Genomic DNA, 12,036 nt, shown 5'->3' on the forward strand with positions numbered 1-12,036 from the left:
CTGCCCCTCTGCTCTGGTGAGACCCCACCTGGAGTCCTGCATCCAGCTCTGGACTTCTCTTTAATGAGGTACATACTTAAATTTAATTCGGTATATACTTATAATTGTTAGTATACCTGAACATATAACTAAGTAATATATACTGTCAGCTTAGATGCACACTCAAGTATAAAGTGATTTAAAAAAGATTCAAGCATTAATCAAGCAGATAACAGATCTCTTCATCCTAGTAGTTGCTTTGTTTTGCTATTTTGCTATCTCATAATACAGAGCCATGATGAGTAACTTCAGTCTTCATACATCACAAAAACCTATCTACACTTCCTGACATACAGTTTTGCTATGCTTGATGCATGACAGTAAGATTTGCTCTAAGGGCACTTATAGGATAAAATGTTGGAAAGCCTTTCATTTCTGGGAGTCTTTTACCTAACAATGCAGAAGCATTTAGTTTAGAAACTGATTTCTAGGTCCACACTTTGCAGCTTCACTTTTGGGCCTTCTTAGCTGCTTGGCTACCTTTCTTTCTATCATATTTTTCTGAAGGGCCAAGAGTGCATTTTAATTTTATGACAATTACAGTATAAAAAGCACTTGTCCTGATTTCTCTGTAACATGCAATCCACTAATACATTTTAGATAACTGTAGTGTTGGATAGCAAATGTTCTTCAATTGCAATGTGGCATAATTATGGAAAGGAAAATTAATATATAAAAATTATTCCTGAATAGTTTCTGTTTCACAGGCTTTGATATGATTCTTGACTCAATCCTTCGAGCCTTTACACATTCAGGGACAGGCCTTGTAAAGCTTTAGTAAGAATGAGATTATTGGTCAAGAAATTAATCCCCTTTTGTCCTAATTTTAGCGCTAGAAACAACAAATAACCTGGAGAAGGATATCACTAGACACCTGGATAAGTGGAATTGTGATGGATTTAGGTCTTCTTATTTTATTCTGCTGCGTACCCGTAATGCTATATTGTATTCGTAACACAGCCGGTTTTTCAGCTACCTGTGTATGTGTATTTATATATCAAACACTACCATAACAGACAAGCGCAGGCTTTTTTTAATGTACAATTTCTCATGAGTTTTCAGACAGTGGTAACCATTACACAGAGTATTTCTCATTTTTAAATAGGGAGTCAGGCAGGTATTATTGCTGTTTGGAGGAGTTAAGATGGTGTACAGAATTGGTACAGGCACATTAAATGCCGAAAGCACTTCAATATTTTGAACCTCAGTATTAAACTTTCCGAAGCCTAATCCTTATTATGCGTCAGCAAGCACTATGCTCATAACCGATCACACAGCTTCTTCATCCACGCTGCCAGCTCTCCAGGCATGAACCAGCTCTAACATGGGAGCTGGACAATTCCCTCAGACACCAGGTATAGGAAAAAACGTCTTAATGCAGCTTTTCAGCTGTCTCACAACACAGTCAGAATAGATGTGATGGCCCTTACCTATGCAGGCATTGCCTAAGGACCACAAGCTTCTGAAAAAATTATTCTAAAAGTCACAATGGAAACATCACGTTTCTGCTGAAGCAGAAACTGAACTCGGTTTTCTTGAGTCATATCCTCTGTGATCTTTCAGTTCCTCCTTTCATGTTAACATTGTATGTATTGCACAGGTTATTCTGTCCATTTTGGTTTATCGTAACATCACTTAATCAAAATTCACTTACAAGCACTTCTGTAATCAAGCACCGAAAAAAGTTTTTATCATGCAGTTCTTGCGATACTTCGTTGGATTGTTAATTTTGGTTCAGGTCTTCATTTCTCAGTTCACTACACTGCAGCATGGCACATAAATAAGGGAGGTTCTTACAGATAAGCTTTGTAGTAATTGGATTCAGGATACATTCAGAATACAAGGTAACCATTACAGAAAAATTACGATTTACCTCACTCATGATCAAGTTCCTATCTAGGAAGGATTTCATGTCATGCTAAGGAAGATAACTTACTATGCATAAATCCCTCATAATTAACCTAATTCTGAAAAAAAAAGAATTGAAAAAAGAATAGAAAGACTTGGTGCTGGTTTACTTGCTAATGAGTATTGGCTTTATTTGCCAAATAACTTAAAAATTAGATACTCATTATATCTAAATCCTGAATGCCAATTTCTATTGATTATATTATCCATTAGTCATTTTTTGCATCTTATTTGAAATGAAATATTTCAGCCTAACAGTGGAGGGCAGATCCCCTACCATTTCTGATGGTAGGATCTGCAGAAATCTACTTATATGCTTATTTGCATTAGAATGAGCAAATTGGATTTTTAAGTTAACAAGCAGACTATCAGATTCACAAGTCTTTCTTCTAGTCTAATTGGACTTCCAATATGGCCTAACTCCTGAAAATCTTCATGCCTTAGCTATGTATGTGATAAACTGGATTTTTAAAGGCATTAACCTGTAGTATTAATAAGAAATCCCTTTTGTAAATCTGGCTCACAGTGTTTGAAAGGGAACATAAAAAAAAAAAAGGAAGTCAAACCTGGCAACACTAATGATACTAATTTCAACAGAAAGGGACCTAGCAAATGGAAAAACAAGTCACCTATCAGTCCAAAGTATATGAGACTCCAGATAGGCTCTGGGATTTAGGCCGGCATTTTGAATGTGTTGTTGCTAAATTGTATCCGCAGTGTCTTCAGAAAGTTATTTAATTTTTCTTTTCAGTAACAGGCCTTAGTGATTTCAGTGGTAATCTGATGCTAGAGAAAACATGTCTTAAAAGAAAACAGAAAAATGCCACTGTCCTTCTATTCCTTTTGCTAAAGCAAAGGACAATTTGAGAAAAGATCAGACTATTCAGTGGAATATTATTTCCTGGTTTTGTGAGCCTTTGCACCTTGCACAGTTCTTTTTCACCTGTACCATGCATTAGATGAGAGCGTTTATCTCAGTTACGTCAAGAAAAAAAATGATTCTTCTTAGAAAAAGGGAATTATTACTGAAATAAAGTAAAACAAATTCTCCTGCAAATCATGTAAATTCCCTTCAGCTTAACTCAAGAGTACTTTTCAGTTCAACAATAAAGAACTGCTAACTTCTCTTAAATTCAGTCAATTGATTTCTAAAGCACACTCAAAACTCCAAAATGGTATGCAGTAACCACCTCCTATAATTTTAAGAGATTACTGAAGATGATTTTTCAACTGTTCACGGAGACAAAATTCTAGTGCAAATAACCTTAATCAAAATTGTTTACATTCAGATTTCTTTTAGAAAAGATGGCCAGCCAAATTTGTGATAGTTCAAAGATAAAGTTCATTCCCTTTCTGCATATGATGGCCTTTAAGGAAAAAGAAAAGTGTTATTTTAAAAATTTACCAATTACTGTTTCTTTATACATGCATGTGCACACAGGCATAACCTCACACCAGTGGAGCAGCTCCTGGGTTAAGTAATTCATTAGTTAACCTTAATGTGGCTGCAATTCTGTTATATTTCTAGAGCTTAAAAAAAAGTGCTAGAGGAAAACAAATTTTTATATATGTGACTTTCTGTATGTAGTTACTATCTAGCTACTAGGAACTAATATTCCCCACTTATTTTTTCCAGCCCCAACTAAAGCCACAAGCTATTATTGGTAGCTGCAGTAAAGCCAGAAATTCAGTAATTGAAGTTAAAGCTATGTCATTTAAATCCAGCTGGCACAATCAAAGTAATTACTGAGCATATCCTTCAGAAGAAAAACAAAGCACAGTAAAACCAGAATGGAATATAAATATACACTACATTTTTAAGCAAGTATCCACAAACAGAAGACTTTGGAAAAAAAAGTATAATGTTGAATTCCCTTTGAGAGAATGAATATCAGTTTTCTGAGTATCACTGGCGTGACTTTCAAATGTATTAAAAAATGGATGACACTGGAATTATATTGTTAGACTTATAAGATCCCGACACTCAATTCTAAAAAAAGTATGAAAAAGATTTTTCCTGTTTTGCTAAATATATGCCTTTTAGGTATTTGTGACCATTGCATCAACATGAGAGAGTAGTCCAGGTAAGTCCTGTATCACAGATATACTGTTCATGTTACCTAAAATACCACACTGAGACTTAGCCTGACTGTCTCTGTCATCTCACCGAAGCATCTCTCCTGTGTCTGGCATCAAAGGTTACATACCTAGGCAGTAAATACTTCTACTGCCTCTATAAAAGCTGCTCTGAAGTCTTCCCATTTCATACTAGAACAAAAACTTTAGGCATCTTTCAGGAAAAATTTCAAGTATTACCTCAAGACAGTCTGTAACTTAATGTCACGATGTTGGTCCTTCCCGTACAATTCAGTAACTGGAACCTCAGTCTTCCACTTCCCTGACACACAGCTTCAGCAACAGGGTACTGGTTACTCTGCGGTAGTCTCCCCGACGGCAAGAAATCCTAGCCTCTTCTAACCTTGCTTAAATATTTCTGAAGAAATCTTGACCAATTGGAATGTTCTCACCAAAAAGCTTATTCATAAAATTCCTCCATGTGTGTGGTTATAGGATTTGACTGGCTACTTGCAGCTAAATGAGTTGACAAAAATGAACGTGTCTTGTTGTCGAGAATAAATTCACCGTAATTAGTTTTTCACTAACTACATCATATAGGTTAGCAGGCATATTGGTCTCTTGGAGAAGTTCTTAGGTAAAAAGGCATTTTCTGAACAGTCAAAAAGCAGGAATCTTTCACTCATTTGATGAGTAAAAAATCTTAAAAGAAGCTGCAGTGCAGCTGGAGGGATTAACATTCTTCGATGAACTGGGGACTCTGATCTTATTTTTATCTTTTGTGAACTCAAGTCACAGCAAGTGAGAAAGGTCACTTAAACCAGAACTTTATACTCTTCTGTAATGCAAACATATAGGAAAAGAAAACACTTTTTCAAGGAAGTAGAGGCAATAACATGATTTTGCTCTTAACACCAAATTCTACAACCACGCTTTGAGAAATGCAAGGCGTAACATTTTACTTAATGTCCAGATCCAAGCAATAGGCGATTTCCACCTAGGTAAGATCCGAAAGCCCTGATCATAACCTTCACTGGGTGGGTATTTGCACGAAGCTTTGGCTAAGTACTGAGCATTCCAGCGCGTCTGAAACCTCATAGTTCATGTTATATGTTACAAAGCTCAATGCCTGTTACTTTGCTTGAATTTACTGATTCCTCAAACTAAAACCATTACTTACCACCTAAAACTGACAGAGGAAAAAGAACATAAATCCATAATGTCCTTGATCCCGTTTGTCTGTGTAAGCAGTAACAAAGGTGTAATACATTATCTTCTTACTTTATAAATCCATCGACGTCACTAACCAAACAGATTTATGGCCTCATCTATAGTCAACTGAAATAAAAGAGAACCTTTCCACTGAAATCTTTTATCTGATTCCTGTTAATCCCCTTCTCACAAGAAGATAGTTTGTCTACAGACACAATTCTGGAAGAGGAGAAAGCCATTTGGCCTATTTTATGTACAATTCCATGATGCTGCCTAATTAAAAATTCACCACATTCACTTAATTCAGCATCCTTCCATGTTCTCAGGAGAGCAGTTTGAAAAGGTTCACTAAGAAGATGATACCCATTAATCAGCCTATTTTGCAAACTCCATCAAAGTGCCAGAGTACCGACTAAAGCATGCAACAGTGCTGCACCGTTTTCACCTATTTGGTGATCAATCAACAATATTCCTTTCCCCCCCCCCCCCCCACCCGACACCTACCTCCCATCCCCCCCCTTTTTTTTCTTTTTTCGCCAGATTCAGGAAAAAAATCAAAAATTTTAGTCTGGGAGACAAATTCTTACCCACATAAATCGATCCTCAAGCGCAAACAAACTGTATTTTGAAGGCTTACAGAAAGGCCATTTTTTTAAACGCACCTTTAACTGTCCCTGATTTCTCTTCGTGAACCTAACTGATAATGCTGATTTTTATCTAAGGCAATTCTTACTACTGACTTCTGGGATTTATTCATAAATACTGTTTCCTTTCTTGCTTGTAGCTGAACATCCCAACCAATTACACTTCTGTAAATACAGAATAACTTCACAGATTTCAGTGATCTAATTTGGGATTGACTCAATTAACACAGGCAAATTAATGAATCAAGTTAGCAAAGGGCTACCATTTAAATATTTCTTCTGTCTCTTCAAAGAGCATAGCTGTAGTCAGAAGAGGAGAAACATCTACACCAAAGTTTAATACAATTTTGAGCTGATGAGACTCAATCTATCTTTTCCTCAATCACTGAGCCCTCCGTGTTTCTTTTCAGGTTAAAACTAGGTGATGTGAATGAAAAACAGCGCATCACTTACTACGAGAAAGAATTACTGCTGCCATACGTAAATATGCAATAATATCAGCATGTGTATGTGTAAGCAATTAGTAAAAAATAGAACAGGATATTAAAAAAAAAATTGAAGCAAATTATAACAGTAGAATCTTCTAGTACCCATGCTTTTTGAAGCAAATTCTAACAGTAGAATCTTCTAGTACCCATGCTTGCCTACCCAATGAAACCAATTGCACTAAGAGAGTGCAGTAGCTTCAACTGGAACTTTACTGAGACACATGATTTTCTTATACAATCTTCATGCCAAATTTTTGGTCTGTCATGATTTTGGAACATTTTGATTTTGTTTTGGAGGAAGTATCAATTTCACTCACATTTCCAGTAGCTACCTCTTTAGGAGACCTTGAAGAGCTTCTCATCTATCACGTATTTTGGGCATCAAGAAAAAGCAAAGCTAAGACGTGAGAGGTGAGCAGAAATAGCTTTCTGAAAGCAGATCTCTTTCCTTCAGCATGAAGATACGATTTCTAGTTTGATGCTACCTTGACTGTGAGCAAAAAGATCTTCCACAGTAGTTGTGCAAGGTGCAGCAATATCTGTGTGTACTTCAGATGGCTAATACACAGCCAGGGAATTTAAAAGTTAATTAATTTTGGAACTTGCAAATTACTGTATATACAGACTCATTTTGCAGTTGCAAGGATAGGATTATTCTAAGAATAACTCCCTTCCTACTTTCTTCGACTTAATTAAAGTATCAAAATGGCATTAATGCAGGTACAAATATGCCCCAATTATAGATATTTTTCTGTGTTACTTTTTTTTTTGGCCAGATTGGAACACTTTTTATACATGAAGATCTAAAGCAAAAACAACAACATAACAACTGCAGCTGTGACAATACTGAATACCGTGACTATACAGGAATAATAATAATTGAATAATAATTATTTCAAAGGAATTTCAAATACATGCTTCCAAGTGAGTATATTATGAAGGATTGTTATGGGAAAAGGTTACACTGAATGTATGAAAAAAATACTTCTCTGCCTTTAGTCCCTATTTACTGCTAGGCTACAAGGTGAGAAAGAAATCAGGAAATTTATGACAAAACATGTTTTTTTAGCCACATTTAGTCTCCTCTTTCAAAAAACCTGGCAGTTCAGGGTAAGTATGGCCTTTCCACACTTAAATACTGCAAGTGTAATTGAAGAATCATTAATGTATTATTATTTCAGTTCAGACACAAACTTACCTAAAAATGGATCACTGTATTCTGTATTAGACAGCTTAAGCAAGTTGTTTTCCAAAGTCTCCATCACTTTAGCTGGAATAAATGCAATATTCGTATCAGCATTCACATGTATTTTGTAACTAAAAGATACACTCTGTAAAGCTGTCAGTGACTCAAATGAAAAACTTTAGGCTGAAATTTTGAAGCGCACTTTCCATTGGTGGAAAAAAGAACAAGATCACTTTAATGAAGACTTTCACTCTATTCCTGAGAGGAGTTTAACTTGGTGAAATAACTTACTATAGTAATAATTAATGCCTATCAACATTAAGGAAGGACTTATCAAAATTTAGTAGCAGAAGCCAGCCAAGTTAATATATTCTATAAAGGGTCACACACAGTTGGCAATAGTGTATGGCAACAGTTGGCAACAGAAAACACACACAGTGATTGGGATCTCCAACTAGACTAGTCTCGCTGTTAAGGCATGTTTATCTGTTAAAATAAAAATCATAAAATAAAAGTAGTTCTTTTTTCCAACACAAGCTAGAATTCATAGGGATTTTCTGCCTCTTCTTTCATTCTCTCCATACCACTCTTCCCCGACTCTGCTATTCATGAATGAATGTATCTGCTCCTACATGTTCATACTTAAAGACATTTCTTGCCAAAAGCCTAATATTTATTTTTTCTCTCTCTCTCCTAGGACAGACTACAGAAACCTTCACGCTCTTCCCCAGCATATAGGGGCACTTTCTTGTCTTGTTTTCAGTGAGAAGAAAGTAATCTCGTAATTCAGAAAAGCAAAATAAAAATTAGTTTAAGCCTCACTTCAAACATTACAGAGATTCGCTCAAGAACTCAGTACCATGGTTCTTCTAACTGTTTTGTGCAAAAACATCTCTCCAACAAACCGCAGATATCTAAACAAATCAACGCTTATCAGATGTCCCTATAATTTATTGAAAGATGCTAAAAAAATTATATCTAAGACACCACAGGATTTCAAATGATGTTGCCATACATCCCTTCCATTCCCAGTGTTGGAACAAGCTCCTGAAAGAGAAGAACCTCCTACCTCGTTCTGACACCACATCCACTGTAGCTGTAGATGTCCCTGCACTTAGAGGCTGAGGCCGGGGCTGTGGCTGCACACGATTTGGCTGCAGAAATGACGAATGCTTCCTCAGACTCTGAGGATGTGTTTGGCTCTGGGCTAGGCATGGCATAGATCTTCTAGAGGGTTTTAATGGATGCTCTTTCACTGTCTCACTCTTGCTTGTATTCATACCTGAAAAAGCCAAAAGAAAAAGAACGTAAGCTCTGCCATATTAGGCAATGACAAAGAAAGACGGCTAATTATGAAAACTCAAGGTGATTCATCCACTTAATAAGCAACTCTCCAACTAAACAAAAATGTTTAAAATATTTAAAGTTCAAAGAAGAATACAGAGTTGGGAACAAAATCCACGAATTCTTCACCTACCCTTCCATCAACATCTCACAATTGGAATTTGCAATATTCTAAATCCGATGATTCTGTGGTACATATGCCATACAGTCATTCAGAAGCAAACGACAGCACCAAGTGGCATCCACATTATGATTGCTAAACAAAATTTTAATTGAATAAATTGAAATGAATAAAACCCTTCAAACAAGCAAACAAAAAAACCTGAATACAAACAAAAGATGTTCACAAGCGTCCTGAAGGATTCATGAACACCTTCTCCTTTAAAATGCAGCTGTTTGCGAGTTCTGATGAATCTATTAGCTACTTCTAGTTTTTCTTCTGGGACACATGCCAGTCTTGGGTTTTCATATGTGTTGCCTGGCTTTAGGTTCAGGTGCCTACATACAGACAGATGCACCAGTCAACTATGTGGTATCAGTGAAAAAGTTTGCAAAATCAGATTGTTAATTTAAGTGAAAAATATGATTAGGGGATCCCTCTTTTCAGTGTGTCATTTTAAAAATGATGCAAAATTCATTCCCTGTTCTGAGTTTCTCCCATCTGAACTCCACGGTTCCAAAATATATCTCACAAATTTTTTTATAAATAGCATGGTCTCTATTGTATCTCCTTGCTGGTGACAGAACAAACTTAATGTAATAATTGCTTATATTGCCCGTCCACAAACAAGAGATTGGTTACATTTCCTAAACTTACACTTACAGTATCAGGCATTAACAACATTATCTGTCATTTGAACATATGGAACTTATTTTTAACTCTCCAAATCCTGAAACAAAGTTTCCCTTTATGTTAACTGTGATCCTCATTAACACTAAATTGTAATAATGTAGTAATAATTTCTAAAATTTCTACTTTTTCTAAAAATTCACAGGGAAACACTAAATAATCCAAGTGCGTTTGTCTAGGAAAGTACAATTGATGATGTAATAGTGACAAGAAATAAGGGGCAAAAAGAACTGATTTTCTGCCTCTTTTACTTGAAAGGCTCTTTGCCAGGATGCAACTCCAGAGTCCACTCCTGCCCAGTCTGCAGTTTGCAGTCCCCAGCCATGGTCCCAGTACAGAACTGTTTGGCAACGCACACCAAATAAAGCATTATCATCAACTTTGTTGACAACATCACTCTTATCATTTAGGATTTAGAAAGTGCTACATTTATGAAAGTGTTCTCGTTAATATTCTTTAATTATACTAAGCTACAAAAACATAGTCCTGAAACAATTTAATGGCACTCAAATACACACACTCACTTAATACTAGGTATTTCATAAAAGAACAGGAATATAAGACGAGACCCCCATGTAAACCTGCAGAAAGTCATGAATATTGAAAACGTTACTGTGAAATGAATGAGTGATTAAAACAAGCAGATTTTGTTTTGTTACCATTCTACTATCCATCACTGCTGGATCAAAGGCTAATGAGAGGTAGTCTAGTATTCATTTTCCCCTATGTGAGTCAAGTTTCTTCCTTGGAAAACATCATCTTCATCACTGCATATAAAAGCACAATTATTTTGAGTATTCCCACTGTTCTCACATGGGCCTTCCAATGCAAGAACATAATAAGGCCATCAGATACACAGGTCTTCAGTCCCCAATTCCAATTAACAAATATTAATGCATCTAAGCTTGACCATAAATAACTTCACATTTTACTAAGATTAAAATTAGTATCAAGTCAGATTTTTCTGAGAAAAAAAGGATGTTTTTATTCCTCTGTTTAGCTGTTGCTGACCTTCCGACTCTGTTAACTTCTTATTACTACACTAACACACAATACAACTTCTCTATTAATATATTGAAAAGGAACCCAAACCCATAAAACTGGCTATATGAATTTTTTTTTTTCACTGAAATTCAAAACTGCGACCATGAAAAATTACTTAGTAGTTATAATACTGAATCTATTTTATGGCATTCTTGCTGAAATGTAGCATGAGATTTTTAAACGATTAGATCAGCTGACGTTGTGCTACACTGGTTAACAATAATTCAGTTTTCAAAGTAGTATGTACTATTTCAGCGTATGCTATTTGTATGACTGGCTGTCTCTATTCTGAGTGTGATAATTATTTACAATCAAAAAATATGCAACTACTGTTCAAGATGATAATTTTATGAGTATTCATCCCATTTAACTCCCATTTTATACTTCTTCCCAGAATCTCAGGAATTTGTCAGACACCAAAATTTGAACCTGTCAATATTTGCAAAAACAGGGCCATATACAGCTATCATTATTGATAAACTTGCTCATTATTCCACTTTAGTAATCACAATTAGAGATATTTCTAAATGTTCGACAGATAGTAAATAAGTATTAAATACTTATTTGATAATGATTATAGAACGACAATATGAATTTACAACTGTGACTCTGCAATAAGTATGCCTTGTAGTGTATTCCAGTATTTGGCACAAAGGATGGCTTATAGTCACTATGAAAACTTAAAATAAATCTGTTCCTGAAAGGCCTTTTTCACCTATAAGGGGGGGTTTTAGTTTAAAAAAAAAAAAAAAAAAAGCTAAAATACAGATGCTAAGGGCATTCCATTCTGTGAAATATTTACTTTCCTTTCAAAGCTACAAAATTAATTTCCCCTTCGCCATTATGGAATTATATTAATGCTCTTAATCCTTTTACCTACTGGGTAACCTTTGTGAAAAAAAACACAACACATTTCAAAGTCAGTTAGAACAAAACAGTTGGGACAATGATTTGGAAAAAGCCCAATTCTTATAATTGTTTCTGAGATACAAGGAAATTAAGTGGCTTTCCTACATTTACATGGAAGAGAAACTCATTATTATACACCTTCTGACTCAGTCTAGGGCCTTGATGCACACCACCCTTGTAAAAATTGAGTAATTCAACACTGAGCAAAATCCAAGTCCATTAAAGAGCTAATCTACTGTATTCAGCTCCACGATGGACAGGGTTCATTCCTCCTGCTTTTGCTTACAGTCACACTGTATGTACCCCAGGAACCGGCAGGTCAGGCAGACAGAACAT

General features: G+C 35.7%; 1 protein-coding gene across 1 annotated transcript in view; it reads right to left on the minus strand.

Annotated features, from left to right (window-relative positions):
* Positions 1-12,036, minus strand: part of ANO3 (anoctamin 3) — a 224,812-nt gene that overhangs the window by 86,514 nt on the left and 126,262 nt on the right. Inside the window, exons 2-3 of the mRNA XM_019474510.1 lie at positions 8,623-8,835; positions 7,566-7,637 (exon numbers count right to left, since the gene is read on the minus strand). Coding sequence (XP_019330055.1) covers positions 7,566-7,637; positions 8,623-8,835 — 285 coding nt within the window. The remainder of the gene's footprint in view (positions 1-7,565; positions 7,638-8,622; positions 8,836-12,036) is intronic.

The sequence above is a fragment of the Aptenodytes forsteri genome, unplaced genomic scaffold (genome assembly GCF_000699145.1).
Source record: "Aptenodytes forsteri isolate BGI_AS27 unplaced genomic scaffold, ASM69914v1 Scaffold8, whole genome shotgun sequence".
Lineage (NCBI taxonomy): Eukaryota > Metazoa > Chordata > Aves > Sphenisciformes > Spheniscidae > Aptenodytes > Aptenodytes forsteri.